Raw genomic sequence first — 21,764 nt, forward strand, 5'->3', positions numbered from 1 at the left:
GAAGGGTTGGTCTGTATTTATGTTTTTGGAACAGTTAATACTGTGAATTAATATTGCTTAGGTTTCAGAATAGACTATTAGAACTGCATTAACAGTCTACTGATAAGTCGATCCATAACAAATGAATCTGACAAAACTTAAAATGTTAAAACTAATGATTTGATTTTGGTTAAAATTCAATTGCTTGTTTCAGTTTTAATTAGAGCCTGACCGATTTATCGGTCAACCGATTTTATCAGCCGATATTCGCACTTCGCAGACATATCGGTTTAGGCGTATATGTCTCCCGATATGTTCCTAAATAAATTTAAATTAATTGATTAAATTTAATTTCAGCATGAGAGCCAGGCTCTTCATCATATAAAGAAAATACAGCTTAAGTCAAGAAATGAAACAGCCACCTCACTCATGGTTACAACTAGAGGTAGACCGATATGTTTTTTTCAGGGCCAATACCAATACTGATTATTAGTAGTCAAGGAGGCCGATAACCGATATTTGGAGCCGATATTCATTTGCAGTAAAAGTGAAAATATTGGCGTAAAAATTTTCAATAATACAAACTCCAACACTTAACTTTGTTTAAGCATATGTTTATTAAACAAACAAACAAAAAGCGCAGGGAGTTCCCAGGGTCAGCAGCATCTCTTATAAAGTTAACTGAAAATTTAAATAAATAAATAAATAACTTCCTGAAGTTTTATAAAGTAGATAAAACAAAGTTAAATACAATTTGCAAAGGAATGAACTTTTTCTCCTCTCCGCTGTGTGTGTGAGCACTCTGCATGCACAGCTTTCACTGCTGATTGGCTGTTACCCGTGCCATGGCTCTGCGTGTAACCAATCAGTGCTGTGGGTGGGACAATGCTGGAGACAGAGTAGTGACTGCAGACAGAGAGGCGCGGCTGCATCAGAGCCAAAATAACCCAGTTTTAAATTGATCTCTTATCGGCCGTCGGATTTTAAAAAAAGGCCGATGCCGATATACGCCAAAATGCCGAATATCGGCCCGACCGATAATCGGTCTATCCCTAGTTACAACTATAAACCAGCACAAAAATGACAATTACCGACATATGCAGAACATGTTCTAAACAGACACATTAAAAACACTAACAAAATATTTTTTTGCAAACTTAAAAACTTAAACTACTCAGTCAGCACTAGGCGGCAGGCATGATGGGAAATGATGGAGGACCTCCCTATTGCTGCCAGAGTGCGCATCACAGCTGAGCAGAGCAGCACACACAGCAAAGGGAAGCATTAGGAAGCATTATCTTTCCCATACTTTCCCATACTTTGTGAACAACAAACTCATGTTAAAATCACAGTAATCAGCCAAAGACAGCTTGCTTTCAGAGCACTGCTGTTTCTACCCTCTGTGCATCTAAACTGCGAAGACGAGATCCCGTGTGTACAGTCTGTTCAGTTAGTTTGAAGTTCGATAGTAGCAAAGGTACAGGAGATTTAAGCTTCATTGTCTGCTAGTTTCACAGCGGTTACACTCTAAACAACAGGCCTACACCTCTGTACAACCCCGCAGGAAGATACAGGGTTTTGTTTTTAATAAGCCATCGTTGCGCTGCTGCCAGGTGTGTGCGTCTGTCTACTCTGCCCTCCGTCACACCTGCAGCTCCTTAAAGCAGTGAGACACAAGCACGCGCACTGTTCTCATTCACAGAACGGCAAATGAAGACGTTTTGTGAAGTCCCTTTCACGTCTCCTAAAGATATTAAAGTTACGATGTTACGGTGCTACAGACAGATAGAGAGCAGAGCAGAGAGATAGCCATGCCACCGTGATGCTACGTTTTGATTGAGTCCCGACCTGAGGACTGTTGCCTGAGCTCCAGACCTCTGCCCCGCCATAGACAGTCTATAGATCGTCCAAAATGCCCCAAACAGAGCAGAATAATAAGAATAGGAACACAGACAAAGGGCAGATCCTCTGCAGATACAGACACCATCTCACACCTCTCCTGGATTATGATGTTGATTAAGAGGGAATATTTAATATGGAAAATCCTGCTCATTAAGCCTTTATTACTATTATTAACAGTATCAGAATGCCAAATGAGCTGGTCTGTGTTTAGTGACTTTTATCTTCAGCAGCACTGTGTGAAGGTGGGAAAAACAAGAAAATCATTTTTTGTTCCTACTTTTGTGTGTTTTTGTGTTATACTCACTTCTATTTAATTTGATATTTTATTTTAGTGCTAAGTTGCTACAGAAACACTATTTTATTTGAATTTTGTGTGTCAGATTTGGAATTTTAATATTTTAATTTCAGATACATTTTGAATATATGTGAATATATCGGCCGATATATTGATACTGATTTTTTTTACTCACTGATATTGGAATTGGCATCAGCCCCAAAAATCTAATATCGGTCGGGCTCTAGTTTTAATATATATTGTTTCCATATTGGTGTTTGCAAAAAAATACAGCAGTTTTTACTATTTAATGACACTTTATAGACAAACAAGGAATTGATTAATTGAGAAAATAACTGGCAAGATGATCAATTGAAAATAATATTAGTAAGTTGAATGGCCTGGCCAATTTATCATAAAAAATTATGCAGATTTATTTCTCATGTCACTCCAGCATGTGTATGCGTAGTTTATGCATTAGAGCAGAGTGTGCATGGAAATACAGCCAGATCGTGTCTGTATATATCATTGAGAGAGATAATTTCATTATTTAATGCAGGACGATCCCGATCAGGGAGTTAGATGGCGCGGGTCATAGATATGATCCAGGAGCCGTTTATCACAGTTTAAAAATCAAGTGATCCACATGAAGTTAATCAGAGTTTTTAATCATGCAGCGCAGTGAGGAGGACACAGATCTGCGTGTGTTCCTCAGGCTCTGCTCCTGGCTGCAGTCACGATCTGTCCCGTATTTTCGTGCTCAGTTACAATAAAGTATAAACTACATCTTCACATCACATGCCATGAATGACACGAGCAGGAGCTATAACCCGCGTGCAGATCATCATAGTTTATAATAACGCAGAGCGGGGAGGAGACCGATGCTTCATAACGTGGATCTGTGTGTTAATCATGCTGATCTTTCTGTCTGTTGTCACTGTTAACAGAGACTCCAGTCTGCTGTGTATCATATATTTGATAAACACAGAGCTGTGGAGGAAATCAGTCTTCATGATCAAACTAAGTTTTAGTTCACGTGGTCACGCTAGTCCGCGATCATCCGCTCCCTCCCTCCTTGCTCGTGCGCAGCAGCTCTCTCAACCCCTCTCTGTGCTGTAAGACCCCGTTCACATTTGGTATCAACATGTGGTTGATCGGATCACAAGTGGACAGCCTTCACTACAGGTCTGAACGCTCCCAGGACGGATTGAAGACGCATTCAGATCCGATCACTCAGGCCACATACGGAGGAGGTCTGGGACGCATTTATCAACATAGGTCTGGCAGTGTGAACACATCACTCCTATCTGATTTAATATTTCTCCGCTGTGTCTCTTAAAAATCATTTTTTTATTTATTTGTCTCATGTCACTCCAGCTGTGTAAACGTAGTTTATGCATGAGAGCGGAGTGTGCACGGACACACAGGCAGATCGTGTCTGTGTTTATTCATTGAGAGAGAGATCAAACTAAGTTTTATATCACGTCGTCACTCTAGTCCGCTAACACCCTTGAATTATCAGGCTCCTCTCCTGTAGAATAACCTGGGAAGCACCCTTTCTTTTTTTTTACTTTTAAAACTTATAACTTTACTGTTTGATAGAGCTTATTGTCAAGGATAGGTCAGGCTTGCCTTTGACCAGACCCCCAATTGATGAGAAAATAATCAGCAGCTTGATCAATTAAAAGAAAATGTAGGTAGTCGAGCCAAGACAATTTTCATGAAAAAATGACACAGGTCTGAACAGTGTGAGGGAATTGTTACTTTGAGCAATACAAAGCTTAAGCAGTCCTCACCAACACAGCCATCTAGTGATTGATAAGTGAAAATTAATTGTGGGCAACAATAGTATGATAATATGTGTGACATGTGTATATTGCAGAGTCATGGACTGTGATTGAGAAGAGGATGCCCACATCAGAGCAAAATCTGTCTTTACCTGGACTTAGTTCTAGTACTGCTAGTAAGTAAACAAACTGATGATGGGACAAAAGGAGAATAGCCTGGCTCAGACCCCTAGATGTCACAGTGTTCCAAAGTATGACTTGTTGGTTGCAGCTTCTGTCACTGTTTTTGTGTTTTTGTAGAGTCCCAGGCTATGATGGAGCTGCTCTGGCTCAGCCAGTCCCAAGTGGATGACGAGTGGTCTGGACTCAGTAAGGATGATATATTGGATTTCTTTGAGTGCTTCATTTTTCTTTAATTAATACATATGTCGTTCTGATACTCCCTTCAAACTACTATTTAAAACCCTTTCTCTTTTTTTCCTATTGCTTTTGTGTTTCTCAGATGGTGTTTCAGTCAATCACAGCTCTGACTGGAATGCCCCCTCTGAAGCCTGGGGCAACTATGAGGAGCCCACTCCTGATTCCCATCCAGCTCAAGAACAGACCCTCTTTGATCCTACTACAGTTAATGTGCTGGTTGGAGCAGCTGTAAATATGCCCAAAAATTAATCATAATTAGAGTAACAAGTCTCTTAAAAATTGCACTTTTCCTTGCACACCCATTGTACACCCACACAGGTGTGTTCTTTAATTGGGACGGATTGGACAATTTCTTTAATACTAAGTGAATGTATGCAGACTGTGCTTCATAGAAGTCATTTTGAGCTACCATAGCGAGAAAACAGTTATGTAATTTAATTTGATTTAATGGAATTGTTATAATTAAAGTGATCGATTTATCGGTCAGATGATTTTATCGGCCGATATTCGCATATCGCAGATATATCTGTATTGGCGAATATATCCTCCGATATGCTCTGATATTAATATGAATTTTTGCAGAATATAAAACTTAAAAATATGCCTGAACAAGTATGAGGCAGTGTTACTTTGTTTTTTAACAAAACAGCGGATGCCATACTTACTTTTCAACGAATGAGCCAGGCCCATAACCCATCATGCCAAATATAGTTGGAGTCAAGAAATGCAACAGCCACCTCACCCGTAATAACAACTATAAACAGCACAAAAATGACAATCACCAACATATGCTATATGCAGAATTTATGTTCTGAATAGACACATTACAAACACTAAGAAAAAATATTATTTGCATTTTGGAACATAAAAGAACAAACTTAACAACTTAACAAACTACTCAATCAGCACTAGGCGGCAGGCATGATGGGATATGAGGACCGTCCCTATCGCTGGCAGAGTGCAAATCTCTTTTTTTGTATGCAGTTGCAATCAGAAATATTCAGCCCCCCAAAGACTAAGGATTTGCCAATGACGTTTTTTTCAGAAAGCTAGATTTTGCTTTGGATAACTTCTTTATCAGTTGAGGGATACATAAAATCAACAAATAAAATGTATAATGTAATATTTCTGAGTAACAGGATATTTTGCTAATATAGCCATGTCACAATTATTCAACCCCTTCAAAATATGGCTGTTTTCAAAACCTTCTGAAAGTTTTTATGGTCTTAAGTGGAGTTAAAACATAATCAAGCCTTTTGGGAACTCTATAATGATACCTAATTTGCTTTAGCTGTATTTCATAGACAAACCCCACCCATGAAGGTGTCCAAGGTGAGTTGCAAGCATGGGTAAGACAAAGGAGTTTTTACAAAAACTGAGAGGAACTTATTTCATTGCACCTGAAGGGCAATGGGTACAAGAAGACTTCCAAAAAATCTAACATTTCAAGAGACACCATTGAGAGCATTATAAAAAAGTTTAAAACGTATGGAACAGTTGCAAACCTGCCTAGCTGTGGGAGAAAGCTCAAAATTTCAGATGCTAAGAGCCCTTAGCAACTTAATCAGGACAGCTAAGAAAAAACCCTTGTGTTACTGCAAAATGCCTACAGGATGACCTGATCAAGGCCGGAACAAGTGCTTTTGTGGCAACTGTATGACGAGCAATGAATAAACAAGGACTTCATGGCAGGACTCTGTTACAACCCATGTTGGAAATCTAGGGATAAGGGAAGCAACACAACGCCGATGTACTCAGGCAAAGCAAGACATTTATTGTTTAACAGCGAAATCAAATCTCAAACACAAAGTGGAAACCTTCAGGCCCAAAACTATAACACAAAGGAGGCAGAGAACAATATGAGAGGGCGGCGGGTGACGCCAGATCATAAAACAAGCAAAATCAAAACCTCTTTCTACCTCAGTTTCACCTACTAACTGACTATCAAAGAAAACATAGTAAACGAAAACATTCTGGCTGACTACTCTAAACTTACCTGTCAAAACAGAAATACAAAGTAGCAGCCACCCATAACCTAGTGTGAACTAACAATGTAAATAACCTAAGTGTGACTTGAATGTGACAAACAAACAACTAAACCTAAAGCCCAGTTCCCCAAAGTAACACAAAACTAGTGCCTCATTTCTAGTTAACATCTAGATTGGACAATCGGACTAAGTTATCGTTACAATAACTATTCAACACGAGTTAACAACAGCCAAAACAAGAGACACAGCACTCTAGGCCATCCAAAAGACAATAGGTGCCTCCACAACCGCGCGAAGCGGCTCTTAAGGCTGGGCTGGACGCTGAGGCGGCAAGTGATTGGTCGCCAGACCGATGGCACAGAAGAGGGCGGAGCCAAGGAAACACTGCGATCTGCTGACGGTGGGTGGTCCCAAGGCGTTTCCCTGCGGGGATTCCCTCTGAGGCACTGGTGACGTCTGCCGCGGTCCTGACTCACAGACAAAGAACAAACACAACAAAACAAACACACCGAACCCCGAAGATCGTAACAGACTCCAAGACGCACTCCACTCTTGACCAAGAAGAACATTAAAGGTTGACTAGAATATGCCAGGAGAAATTTGGATAAGACTGCAGAGTTTTGGGAGACAGTTCTATGGACTGGAACTTTTTGGACACATGGACCAGCGGTATGTCTGGTGTGAGAAAGACCAGGTGCATCACAATGTCTTTCGAGGTGAGGGGGTTGAATACTTCTTATTGCAACTGTATATATCGGCCGATATATCTGAATTTTTTTATTCCCCAATATCTGAATCGGCCCCAAAAATGTTGAAAAAAGGCAGTGTTGCAATTCCAAGTGCAAGACTGTAAAATTAGCACATCAGTAACCCAGCAACAGACACAGAGAGCAAATTATTTTGAGGACCCAACCTTAGAATATTGGATGCTATAGAGCTACACCAACGCTGTATCAAAAAACCTGGGGGACAAAAGCAGGCTTTTTAAAATTATGTTTTGCCGTTGAGTTGGCTAAAAAACAGACTTTCCTTAAGTTTGTGATTGTGTGTGAATGTACGAGATGAGATTTGCATGGCATCATAGTTGGTACTTGAATGTGTGTGTGAATGGGTTAGAGTTCACATGTAGTGTAAAGCGCTATGAGTGGTCAAATGACTAAACCGTCATCATATAAGTGCAGACCAACAACTAAGGCTTTGTTTTCACCCACTGCACATTTGAACTACCAGTAACCAGTAACAAACTGCTAAATGGTGGCAATATCTGGGACATCTGAATTTTCCACATAATGGCAAAGGAGTTAGAATGTTTAGTTGCTGTTTTAAAACACACCTTTCAAACTTCCTCCCTGGCTCAACAAGCTAGAGAGACAGCAGCAGTGGTCAAGCAAGGTATAGGGTATATAAGTCCGAAGCTGTAAATCAAATATACAGTTGCAAGAAAAAGTATGTGAACCCTTTGGAATTACCTGGATTTCTGCATAAATTGGTCATAAAATGTGTTCTGATCTTCATCTAAGTCACAACAATAGACAAACACAGTCCGCTTAAACTTATACCACACAAACAAATATATGTTTTCATGTTTTTATTGAACACACAGTGCAGGGTGGAAAAGTATGTGAACCCCTAGGCTAACTTCTCCAAGACCTAATTGGAGTCAGGAGTCAGCCAACCTGGGGTCCGTTTCACAAAGCAGGTTCAACAAACTCTGAGTCTAGCCCTGAACTCTGAGTTGATCTACTCTGAGATAGGAAACTCTGAGTTTTCGGTTCCAGAACAGCCGGTCAGAGTTAGTTCAATCAACTCTGAGTAGGTTCAGCCAGAGTTAAGTGCGTGCACGCTGACTGTAAAAAGCCAGCATTAATGGAGCCCCGATACCACGATTCACCATGGCAACGGTACACAAAAAGAGGTCCTCCTACGTCACACCAGTGGAGCTCAAAATCCTCATGCGGACTTTCAGCGAATACGAGCATGTTTTTAGAAAAAATAAAGTAACATGGCTGCAGCTGCAAAAGAGAGAGAAGCGGCGTGAGAAGAAACTGCTGTAAATCTGCAAGTTTGAACTGGTCTATTTATTGAATACTTAATCACGACCGGAAGCTAAAATTTATATTAATTTAGGAGCAATGCAGCGGGAGAAAAAAACGTACATGGAAGCACTTCAATCATATTTTAAATATTAAACTAATGAAACATCATTCAGTGGCTGTTTCAATGTGCATTAGCTTTATCCCTAACATGATGCTGACTTCACATACTTTATAATTCATGTTGATCCAATAACTTACGGCGTCTTATTTGAGTGCTCTCGGCAGTGGTGGTGGAAAATCTAAAAATGATGACTTTGACACAGATTTGTCTTTTGATTACTTTTATCATAATTATAAAAGACTTTTGCAAAGCGGTCAGAGCAGCACAGAGACGCAACGTTTCTTCTTTTAATTCGGTAACCGCTCAAACACACGCGTGAGACGGGCTGAATGAATGAGGAAGTCGAATGAGGGTTTTATATTCTAGAGGGAGGAGACAGAGCGAAACTCTGAGTTTCCTGAAGAAAACCTGCTCCCGACCAGGTTAGGTTCATAGAGTCTGTTACTACGGTAACTGACCGAGAGCTTAAGTTACCTCTCTCTGTGAAACAGGCTAGAGTTACCCCTCTTTCTCTGGTTTGAGTTACCTCCCTTTGTGAAACGGAAAACTCAGAGTTTCCCTCATTTCAGGGTTAACAGACTCAGAGTTTTCAATAAACCTGCTTTGTGAAATGGACCCCTGGAGTCCAATCAATGAGACGAGATTGGAGGTGTTGGTTAAAGCTGCCCTGACCTATAAAAAACGCACACCAGTTTTGAGTTTGCTATTCTCAAGAAGCATTGCCTGATGTGGCCATCCTGTAAAGATGACTGCAAGAGCACAGCGCAGAATGCTCAATGAGGTGAAGAAGAATCCAAGAGTATCAGCCAAAGACTTACAGAAATCTCTGGCACATGCTAACATCTCTGTTGCCGAATCTACGATACGTAAAACACTAAACAAGAATGGAGTTCATGGGAGGACACCACGGAGGAAGCCACTGCTGTCCACAAAAAGCATTGCTGCACAATGGAAGTTTGAAAAAGAGCACCTGAATGTTCCACAGCACTACTGGCAAAATATTCTGTGGACGGATGAAACCAAAGTTGAGTTGTTTGGAAGGAACACACAACACTGTGTGGAGAAAAAAAGGCACAGCACACCAACATCAAAAACTCATCCCAACTGTGAAATATGGTGGAGGGGGCATCATGGTTTGGGGCTGCTCTGCTGCCTCAGGGACTGGACAGATTGCTATCATCGATGGAAAAATGAATTCCCAAGTTTATCAAGACATTTTGCAGGAGAACTTAAGGCCATCTGTCCACCAATTGAAGCTCAGAAGAAGATGGGTGATGCAACAGGACAACGACCCAAAGCACAGAAGTAAATCAACAACAGGGCAACAACTGACCTCAACCCGATTGAGATGCTGTGGCATGACCTCAAGAGAGCGATTCACACCAGCAGACATCCCAAAAATATTGCTGAACTAAAACAGTTTTGTAAAGAGGAATGGTCTAAAATTCCTCCTGACCATTGTGCAGGTCTGATATGCAACTACGTTTGGTTGAGGTTATTGCTGCCAAAGGAGGATAAACCAATTATTTAATCCAAGGGTTCACATAATTTTTACACCCTGCACTGTGAATGTTTACATGGTGTGTTCAATAAAAACATGAAAACATATAATTGTCTGTGTGGTATTAGTTTAAGCAGACTGTGTTTGTCTATTGTTGTGACTTAGATGAAGATCAGAACACATTTTATGACCAATTTACGCAGAAATCGAGGTAATTCCAAAGGGTTCACACTTTTTCTTGCAACTGTATAACATGTATTTTCTTAAAGGAGAAATTCACCCCTGGAAAAAGCCACTGTCAGTGAAAGCTGGTGTTCTCTGTAATCAATAGAAGCAATAATGAAATTGACGCCGTAGTTGTGGAGAAAGTTGTTCAGCGTGTGGTTTCACCCATTCTACATTCCTACAACACCCAGCGTGCATTGCGCCACTCCCTCTGAAGGGAATGGCCCAGCGAGAGACGCTGGAGCGAAATACTACCATTTTCGCTGCAGGCAATGTTTCACGGCTGTTATGTTTTAAAGCACTTAAAAGTGCTCAGAAATCTGCAAAACCCTTGCTGTAGCAGATTCTGTTAAAATCCTTTTGGAGCCGTTCAACTTGCCAGCTGTAACCTCGCGTGGCGAGAGGAGACAAAGATGTAATGTTGTTGCTATGTGCTGACGTGCAAGCTGTGATGGGCACGGGGATACACACTAGGCTGACATCCAAAAAACCAGAGCACAACAAAATAATACAAAAATTCTTAAATATGGGCAGTTAACAAATACAGGCACCCCCATCAAAATTGGGTTGGGCAACTGATGATTGAGAAGGATTATTTTTGTATCAGTCAGTACATCGTTTTACAAGAGTATCACATTCATTGTGACTTAAATAGACTAGAGAAGGAGTTTATTATATGTGGGGAGTTTCTATATAGCAGTTGTGGGAATCATGTAACAGTCATGTTAAATGCATATAGAGTTAGACTTGGAAATCTGACATTTTCAGACTTTCAGTTGCTGCTGTATTTTTATTCTAAATCATGTTTTATCCATGTGTGTTTCTAAGGATAATGATGAGGATGAGAAGGACAAGGCTGAGACTGCTGCTGATGGAGCAGCTAAAACTAAAAAGAAGAAAAAGAAGAAGAAGAAGTCTGATGAGGGGGAGGAGGCAGGAGTCCAGGTAACTGCTAGTGATTCTATAATCTGATCATATCTTTCGAATTCTTACCATTAAAGATTTTCTGCTAGATATTTTTTCTCAGTTTGACATACAGATCACTTGTGTATTCTCTTAGGTCAAGTGGTCAGCTTGTCCATAAAAAAGAATGTCAAAACATTTACTTTGAATTCACTAGACAACTTTGTGTAAACTTAGCTTATATCATATTATCCTAGATAAAGGGCGAGGAGCTAGAGAAGGATGTGACACCTGCAGCAACAGTTAAGAAGGAGCCACTTCGGGAGAATATTGCTGCCATCCAGCCTGTCAAAGCGGCTGATGTTGAGGTCAGTGGTTATAAAATCTACACTAGAGGAGACAATCTAATGCAGTGCTTGACATTAAAAAGTCCAAGGTCTGTGAACACTGCCAGGTGTTCACCTAAAACTGGTAATATAGTCCAATTACATTAAGATCAATGATGTAAACATACGTTTTCTGTATCTATCTTTTCAATGTGCAAATATATCTCCAGTCCCTTGTCCAAGCAACAGTGATCCCAGTTCTGTTGGAAACACTGATGAATTTACACTGCAACTTGAGTGACTGGCGTTAGCATACAACCATAAGACGTTAATTCTAGTTTGTTACTTCAATGGGTTTATGGATTTTAACCCTCTGTTGCATGAATTAATACTTAAACATGATAAAAATGTTAATGTGTTTTTATCACTTAAAATGACTTAAATCATGGAAATATTTGAAAAATGTTTAAAAATATTTTTATAGGGGGGTACTTGGTAATATGGCAACAATGCGCAATCATGGAAAGTACCATAAAGTCTTATTTTTCTCTAAAAACATCCCTTTATTAAAAGCAAGACTAAACAAATCCAACTTATACTTAGTGAAATGTATAACTCAATATTTACACACTTAAATTAATATAATTTTAATTGTTATTTGGCAATAACATCGTAATAAGATAGTTACACACACCTGTAATAAGACACGGGGACCTCATTTTTTTGATCAAAATCAAATTTAGTTCCTGTTCAATTTCATTTAATCATTCTCATTCAATATCATTCATTTCATTTGGTCATCATCAACATGTGCAATGAACTGCTCCATGTCTGCAGTAACATTGAGGGTTCTAGTGACGTCGCACTGTAACGCACAGAGATTAGTTTGCCTGACGACATCTTCTATTACTTCAGTGGAAAAGGCGGCGAAAGTAATTTACTGGTTCTGATACTCCAGTTGACTCTGGTAGAGATTATTTCCATTGTGGCACTGGTTTAATTGTTTTCTTTGTTTGCCACTTCAGGTTTTTCACCTTATGGAACTCTGGTACAGCATGCCTCACTGGTCCACCTGGTGAAATTTAACATAAGGACTTACATTGTAAATAACTCAGATGGACAGTTGCAATATATGAAACATATTATTTTTTGTTTAGTTTCATTATTTACTTTAAAAAAAATCTTACTTTCTACATACAACATGGAAGGGTAACAAATTCATTTTGCAGTAACCTATTCTCCTACCTAAAGTCAACTCAAAGTCAGCTCCTTACGCACAGAAACTCACTCAAGTGTGTGCACACACACATAGAAGAATCTGGCTTGCATGTTCTATGGATGAAAGCAGCATGTAAACTGGCTATACAGTAAAAAATAGCACAAAATGCTGCCTACAATTCCAATTACCGTACTGTCTGGACTATATATCAGTGTATTTCCCACCTGTAATACATCTACAATATATTGTCTTCAAGGAAGAAAACATTGTTGTTAAAAGTTACAGTTACAAAATGTCTGAAATTACAAAATATAAATACAAAAATATGTTTTTTCCCTTATGAATGTAATCAAAAGTAGTAACATAGTCTCAGAGTAGCCTAGTGCTATGTAAGTCAATTGCAGTCCAATAGGTTGAATGCACAAAGTTCACTTCCATAATCGCATATAGTTGCCATATGGCAACAAATTCATTTTACCATTTTACAATAAACGTATCACATCTAAACTGGTTTTAATGATAAAAATGAAAAGTTAACTTACCCCAGATAGTATTTCACTTTTTTTCTTGAAGGAATTTTGCCAAGATATCATACAATCAGTCAACTTTGGGAGCCCTCAGATCATGATCTTGTCAGTGTCAAATGTCCATGATGAAAGGGGCTGCAAACAGGATTTCCTAGTCATGTGACATCATTAAGTATTTGTCCTTTCAAAGTAAAGGACCCCTTTTCACAACTAAACAGTAAAACATGGATTTTATATCACTGCCCTTTAGTAAAATTGAGATAAAGTAATTGTTGCCATATGGCAACGCCATGCAATAGAGGGTTTTAATCGCTTAATTCTTGTTCTGTTCCTGAGGGGATTAAGACTTACCATGTTGCCCTTTCCTTATAGTCCAGAGTGAAGCAATCAGTGATGGACAACTTTTCTAAAAAAAAACCTCTCACTCAAGTGCCACAGAAGCAATCTGATGGAGAACCCACTGCCAACAGAAACAACCTTCCTGCTTCAAAACAACAAAGTAAGCATATACTGTAAGCCATACTGAATAAAATACCAAAAGCTTTCTGAGGGAAGTGTAGAACCATTTCGTGGAAATATCTGTTGAAATAAGTGTTGTTACCATTCCTCTAGTAATAAAAAAATAGTGCGATCAGAATAACCCTCTAATTGTTTTAACTTGAAAAGACTGGCCCATTCTGCACAATCTAAAGGATTTTTCTTCGGTAGCGTTAGGTTGGTTTGTATTAAACTTTTGATATCTGTTCAGTATGAAAATATTAAAATGGAAATCCTTTGTTCGATTGTTTCCTTCTGGTTGGATTACATGTTCTTTTTCTCTGCATGTTTGCTCCACGTCAGATAAGTGCAGAGAACAGTAGGGAAAGAAACCTGGCAGTAGCATAAGAAAACTGGCTTAACCCACCATTGCCACACATGTGCAGCTCTTAACAAATATATTTTTTATTTACTGTTTTTTAATTAGTTTTTATTACGCAAGTACAAGAAAAGATAAAGATAACTATTATGAGAAAATATCTCATAATTACAAGATTATATAAGTCACCATGTATACTGCATTCAAAGAATGTTTAAACTTTTAAACATTTAACCTATTAAATAACATTCTGAATTAAACACGTTCTCTCAGCGCTGATGATGGATAATTAATGAGTAGCCAACACGTTTAATGTCACCTCTGATGACAATTTTACATGTGCAATACCAATCAGGTAAGCCTTGATCTTAAAAGATTGTTGAACGCTTCAATGGTGAAAAGTCTTGAAAAAACAAGATGACAAGAAAAAAGAAGGAAACAATAAGTAAAATATCAGATGGTAACTCCCTCCTTTTTGCTGGATATCTCATTCAGACATTTTGCGTTGGTTAGGGATTGATGGAGTTAGGAGGAGATGACAAAGGTCAGTTCAGTCATTTCCACTTGTCTATGCAAACCCCAAACAAGGTGTCTTTGGCCCTGTTCACATTTGGTATCATGCATGTGCCCTGATCCGATTCACACCTTGCATCAACAAGCCTCTCTGAATGGGTCTTCAGTGACCACTTTTGTTCAGATCTCACTTTCTCACTCTGTATGCAAATGAACACGGAGCCTCATTCATCTTCATTAGACCTTAAAAAATGTCTAATAAAATAGACTTTGATGCAGACTGCAGCACAGAGAAGGGGAGGGCTACTCTCATATGAGTGAGCAAAGAGGGAAGGAGGGAGGGACGGAGTGAGGGAGCGGGTGACTGCGGACTGAAATGATATAAAACTGTGTGATCATGAAGCCTAATGCTCCTCGACAGCTCTGTGCTTTATCAATGCAATGTACACAGCACACTGGAGTCTCTTGTTATCATTGAAAAACAAACAGAAAGATCCGTGTGACACACAGATCGACAATGCAACCTTATTGAGCCAGGTACAGAACATGAAAAACACACAGATGTGTGTTATACTATCTGCTTCTCTCATTGTCTTACTCCTCCCCACACTGCATGATTATAAACTGTGATAAACTGCATGTGGATCATATCTCCGACCTGGGCTATCTCTCCCTCTTGTCAGTTTGGGATCGTCCCATGTTAAACAAGACTAGGTCAAAACCTAGTATGTGGCTGACCACATTAGGTCAATGTGCGCTTTTGTGGGCAATGTGTTACAAGGACTGTCCTCACGAGGCCGATGACAACGTTTTTCAAAGCAGGTGTGCGCTGCGGATGTAGGTGAGAACAAGCGGACAAGCAGCGGGGAGGCAGCCCCGGCTACTCCCCGAACAAAATATCCAGAGCCATATAGACAGAGTCGTTTCAGTGGAGGTCCAATATGCTCCACGATCCGCCATTACGATGTCGCAACTCTCTCTCTCTACGGCTGTGAAAGTACCGTCAGCCAGTCAGTCAGTCAGTCAAACAGTCTAATACAGACCCATGTGTATGGTCAGCCAAAAATTATAAGCTGTCTCTCTCACAAAATAAATATAGGTGATCTGTCTGTTTTTTAGTGCACAACCCGCTGTAATGCATAAACTACATTTACACATGGAGTGACATGAGAAATTAATGAAAATACGATTTTTAAGAGACACAGCAGAGAAATGTTAAATCAGGCAGGAATGAGAGGTGAGTTGTCTCCCCGGATCCACATGATCGTTGCCGTGGATACGGGGAGAGTGGGCGGTTCTTAATGTGGCCCAAGACGCGTGCATACACACTACCAGACGTATGTGGATAAATGCGTCCCAGACCACCTCCGTATGTGGCCTGAGTGATTGGAACTGAATGCGTCTTCAATCCGTCCTGGAAGTGTTCACACCTGTAGTTAAGGCTGTCCAATTCTGATCCGATCACAAAAACCACATGTTGATACCAGGTCTGAACAGGGGCTTTATTTCCAAGCTACAAATTTGTTTTGTGTAGCTTTTTATATGGTAGATGCAATAACTGACATTAGGAATACCAATGAGGGATATACAGTCCCCTCCAAAACTATTGGAACAGCGAGGCCCATTCCTTTATTTTTGCTGTACACTGAAAACATTTAGGTTTGGCATCAAAAGATGAATATGAGACAAGAGATCAGTAATTCAGCTTTTATTTCCAGGTATTTACATCTAGATCTATTACAAAACTTAGAAGATAGCATCATTTGTAATGGAACACCAAATTTATAGATGAGCAAAAGTTTAGGAACTGACTTCAAATAGATTAGTTTACCCACTTTTGCATTCTTCTTTTGTGATGCATTTCCAGGCTTTCACCGGAGCCTCTTTCAGTTGTTGTTTGTTTTTGGGGGTTTCTCCCTTCAGTCTCATCTTTAGCAGGTAAAATGCATGTTCAATAGGGTTTAAGTCTGGAGATTGACTTGGCCAGTCTAAAACCTTCCACTTCTTTGCCCTGATGAACTCCTTGGTTGTTCTGGCAGTGTGTTTTGGGTCGTTGTCTTGCTACATGATGAAGGATCTCCCGATCAGTTTGGTTGCATCTCTCTTTAAATTGGCAGACAAAATGTTTCTGTAGACTTCTGAGTTCATTTCGCTGCTGCCATCATGTGTTACATCATCAATGAAGATCAATGAGCTCGTCCCAGAAGAAGCAATGCAAGCCTAAACCATGACATTACCTCAACTGTGTTTCACAGATGAGCTTGTGTGTTTGGGATCACGAGCAGATCCTTACTTTCTCCACACATTAACATTTCTTTGGTAAAGGTTCATCTTTGTCTCATCAGTCCATAAAACTTTGCCCCAGAAGTTTTGAGCCTTGTCTCTGTACTTTTTGGCAAATTCCAATCTGGCCTTCCTATTCTTGTTGCTAATGAGTGGTTTGCATCTTCTGGTGTAGCCTCTGTACTTTTGTTTATGCATGGTGGCTTGTGATACTTTTACTCCTGCCCTCTGGAGGTTATTGGTGATGTCACTGACAGTTATTTTAGGGTTTTTCTTGACAGGCCTCACAATGTTTCTGTCATCAATTGCTGATGTTTTCCTTGGTCTACCGGTTCAACGTCTGTTGCTCAGTAAACCAGTGGATTCTTTCTTCTTGAGGACATTCCAAATGGTTGTACTGGCTATGGCCAATGTTTGTGCAATGGCTTTGACTGATTTTCCATTTTCTCTCAGCTTCAAAATTGCTTGTTTTTCTCCCATAGACAGCTCTCTGGTCTTCATATTGGTACATACACCTTTTTAACTATAAATGCAGTCTGTACAGGCAAAACCCAAAGCTGAAACTGAGAGTAGACATTCAGTGCTATTCATTTTTTAAATAATCAGTGTGATAGGACACACCTGAGCAATGAAAAACACTTGTTAGTCACATGTTCCAATAATTTTGCTCACTTGAACAATGGGTGGGTTCAAACAAAAGATGCTATCTTCTAAGTTTTTTTAACAGATCTAGATGTAAATACCTGGAAATAAAAGCTGAATTACTGATCTTTGTCTCATATTCATCTTTTGATGTCAAACCTAAATGTTTTCAGTGTACAGCAAAAATAAAGGAATGGGCCTCGCTGTTCCAATAGTTTTGGAGGGGACTGTAACTGACTGATACAACTTACAGTACAATGTCTATTATATATTATACAGTATATTGATTCAGTCTTCAATTCTTCTATATTTACACCTGCCTTTTTATAGCTGTTGCATAAGGAATTTTGTTTTCATGGTTGTTTTATGCCCATCCTTTCCGCTCTTAATAATGGGATATCTAAGAAAAGCTGTTAGGGAACTTCTTAATATTTGGCACAAATGTCCCTTTAGACTTTTAGACTTTAGACAGCTTTTTGCCATAACTTAAGAGTTAATATGGCTATTATAAAAAAGTTTCACAAAAATAATAATCGTGATGATCAAGGTCAACTTAACTGTGGCATCAAAATGTCGTAATATTGAACCGGATGACTAAGAAAAAGAAGGGAAGTTTGTGACCGCATTCACGTTTGGTTGTATACTGAATTGGTGACAATAATCTTGTGTGCTCACCTTGAAACTGTGATGATCGTTTGATCGTCTTTGCTGCACATAAACTTGTGTGCTACTGGTTTTGGAAGGAGTTCGATATCTGAAGCGGTGACTTCTATAACGGCATTAACTTTGAAGATTTTTAGATGCTTGGCAAAGCGCTAGCTGATTCTTATAAAACACTACGAATTTTACTACTTTTATTTGTTGCTTTCACACTCGGACATACAGCAGAACAAGAAAAACATAGTGTGGTCAAATCAATTTTTACTGTATTTTGTATACCTTTAACACAAGTCAATATTTGATACAAGGGGCTTCTGTACAGATGTCAGGAGGAACAATATATGCAGGCATATTTGTTTTTTTGTGCAATAAGGGATCCCTTACAGGGACCGATAAAACTCTTCAGAAAGAACCCCCTTTTTGAAAACAAAAGGGAAGATCGAATATTGTAACAGTATGAGTGTGGTACTCCACAGTCTGGAGCCCTAAAGAAAAAGATTTCTGGGAACTCTACAAACTAAGCTAAATTCTAAATCATGAGTTATAATTAAAGAGCAATTCAGGGTCTGGGATCCATTAAGAGACACGTTCAAGGAACTAATAACATACTAATTTTACCTTGTGAGTTAACTTAAAAAATTCGAATTTTGGTTTACGAGTCTGGGACTCTATTATTGTGTAATACTTAGAGTGTTATAAGTGTTGAGAAATAAAGGAGTCTGGGACTTCACGGTCTGGGACCCAAGAGAAAAGAATTCTAGGAATTCTAGAAGTCAAGGTAAGTAAGGTACGGTAATATCCTAAGTGGTCACTGGAAAGCGAGCAGCAATAGTAAGGACGCACATTGATGTAAACTGCTACTTGAGAGGCTGGCGTAGGTATGAAACTCCGGTGCGGTAACCATAGTTGTTATTGAACAGTGACGTCTTTGAATTTTTTTGCACGAGCCATTCGTTACAATATCCAACCACTGTTTCTGTGTCTATGGTCAACTTAATACTGTGGCATTGAGCTTTCTCAATGCAGCTTTCTCTCTTGCGCTATATTGACAGTGATTAGTTTTACATGACTAGATATTTAATAACCTCATAGGTTTTTGACAATGCACATTCTCCAATCTTTTCTAGTTTTCCAATACCACCAGAAAACTATCACTAGCCATCTTTTTGGAAAATATAGATCTTATTCATTTATGCAACATATTGCTATGATACCCCTAAATTAATTGTTTAATCTCGTGTCTTACTTTTCTGCTTTGAATTTTCCCATCCTACATATAGCTTTATGGGGGCTGCACAGTGGTGCAATGATAAGCCTTGTCACCTCACAGCTAGAAGGTTCTAAGTTCAAACCCCTGATCCGACGAAGTGGGCCTTTCTGTGTGGACTTTGCATGTTCTCCCTGTGCATGCGTGGGTTCCCTCTGGGTACTCCAGCTTCCTCCCACAGTCCAAAGACATGCTCGTTAGGTTCGCTGGATTGTCACCAAATTGTCTGCAGGTGTGGATTTGTGCGTTGTCTGTCTCTTTGTGTCAGCCCTTGATTGACTGGTGACCAATCCAGGGTGTACCCCTAGCTTCTTGCCCAGTGGCACCTGGGATTGGTTCCAGCCCCCCGCAACCCTGAACAGGACAAGTGGTATATATGATGGGTTCACACCAGCCTTGTTTAGTCCGATTGAACCGAACCCTCTGTGCGGTTTCCAAACGAACCACAGTCTGGTTTGATTCTGGTGAGAACGTAAACAGACATAAAGCAGGACCTAATAAAGGAAACAAACCATAAAACTGTGTATTGTAGTATGTTTATGGGTGCTGACATTTGCAGAGACATGCAGCGAGATGAGTAGAGGACAGATGTCGGGGAGCAATGAGAAAATAGAAATATGGGCTGACCAAACAATTTCACAAATGGTTGTGGAAACGCACAAGAACACTGAGGTATTCAAAGTGTTCAGGGAGAAACTAAAGGAGACGTAACTGATTGAACTGCGGAACGGTGTTGGTTAAAAGTAAAAAACTCAGACATCAAAACATTAAAGTCCGCGATCATGTTGAGTGTGATTAATCAGTGTGCTCTCTTGCTTTGTTTACTTCAGACTTTAAACGGACTTAAGGTGTGAATGCGCCCAATGGATGGATGGTTACCTTAATGGTCATGAACCAGATCCCCAATTTTAATGCATCAAGCTGCTTATTTAATATTAATGTATATTTCACTTGTCATAGTGGTCCCTGTATCATTTTTTTCTGAGCGTCATTCTTTGAGCCAGCATGTGAGATTGAAACCCTTGAAGATCAATGGGGGGATTTTAATGACAAATCTTTAAATTTTTGCTGATCCTACAGAAAAACCCGAAGAGAGCCAAGCAGCAAAGCAGGCAAAGAAGAAGAGGGCGAGGAGAGAGACATGAGACCACTTTGCAGAATGTGTATACAAATGACTGAACAACCTGTTTATGCAACTCTTTTTCTGATAATAACAAAGGTCTGATTTATTTACACTTAAAAACTGAAAAAACTTTTATAAACATCAAGTGTCTGCCAATGGATCATTGACCTTAAGCTACTTAACCTAGATGCAGTGCAATCTGACATAATGCAGTGTTAATGATTTTTAAGTAAGTATTTGATACTCCTGATTTGCTCTTCTAATTCCATTGAATCAAATAACTGTCCGGCTTAAAAAAACTGATATGTAGTGATGAGATGTAGAAAATACTGATCAAGTTAAGAAATGTGATGCTGTGATCACTTCTCTGGAGTTTACTGTGGAGAGAATGAAATTGGTCAACATCTATTATGTAACACAACACAGGGCCTTAATGTTGACTTGGCCTTGGCATTTGCAATTTTGTATTTTGCTCTTAGATTTCTGAGCCATGTTACAGAGCATGTTACAATGAGTGCTGCTGGATGAAAAGAACTGAGATATCAAATGTTTATTTCACATCAACAGTTTATTGTTCACTAAAGTGAATCATAAGGTGTAGCATCATTAGGTGCAGAAAAAGGAATCTTTGTGAATTTTTGCAAGCTATAACTACTTCATTTCAATCGACTTAGTTTGTCTGGTTTGTCCTTTGTCTACTGTTGTGATTCAGTGTTTCAAGACAACTTTTTCCTTGCTGTTTTAACTAGGCTATCTGTGACAGCTTTGTGGCCAGAGCTGTGTGGGAGCATCTGAATGGTGCAAATGCACCATTGCTGTGTCATCAACATTTTCCCAGTTTTGCACCTGTGGTTGATTTGAAAGTCCCCAGACCTTTTGTAAAACTGTTGGTAATAAAAGAAAAGCTAAAGCCATTTGTACAAAGACTAAATAAAGGCCAGTTTTTCTATGTTATCCCTTCTTTATAAAGATTTTTATTTTTAGGTCAACAACCCAGTACTTTGTACTTTTAAAACAAAGCTGATGATAAAGAACAAACCACCAAAGCAGGAGGAAAAAATACAGAGTGACGTTTAGCTTTTAATGTGCTAAAGTGCATCTTGGAAAAGGTTCCCAGTATCCTGGCTTAAACCCCAATCACCCAGGATGTTTTGCATGTTGGTTTTAATCATTGACCAGGGGTCTGTTTCACAAAGCAGGTTTATTGAAAAC

The 21,764-nt window shown here is 39.4% G+C and overlaps 1 protein-coding gene across 1 annotated transcript in view; it reads left to right on the forward strand.

The window, feature by feature from the left end:
* LOC138583751 (protein LYRIC-like) overlaps window positions 1-21,500 on the forward strand; it is a 57,544-nt gene extending 36,044 nt beyond the window's left edge. Inside the window, exons 6-12 of the mRNA XM_069655720.1 lie at window positions 4,038-4,118; window positions 4,243-4,311; window positions 4,445-4,590; window positions 11,062-11,178; window positions 11,394-11,504; window positions 13,581-13,707; window positions 20,510-21,500. Of these exons, the coding sequence (XP_069511821.1) occupies window positions 4,038-4,118; window positions 4,243-4,311; window positions 4,445-4,590; window positions 11,062-11,178; window positions 11,394-11,504; window positions 13,581-13,707; window positions 20,510-20,574 (716 nt within the window). The 3' untranslated portion in view covers window positions 20,575-21,500. The remainder of the gene's footprint in view (window positions 1-4,037; window positions 4,119-4,242; window positions 4,312-4,444; window positions 4,591-11,061; window positions 11,179-11,393; window positions 11,505-13,580; window positions 13,708-20,509) is intronic.
* Window positions 21,501-21,764: the final 264 nt, after the last annotated feature.

This window comes from Semicossyphus pulcher, unplaced genomic scaffold, assembly GCF_022749685.1.
Source record: "Semicossyphus pulcher isolate SPU_LCO1_2020_fin unplaced genomic scaffold, fSemPul1.0.p SCAF_9, whole genome shotgun sequence".
Taxonomy (NCBI): Eukaryota; Metazoa; Chordata; class Actinopteri; order Labriformes; family Labridae; genus Semicossyphus; species Semicossyphus pulcher.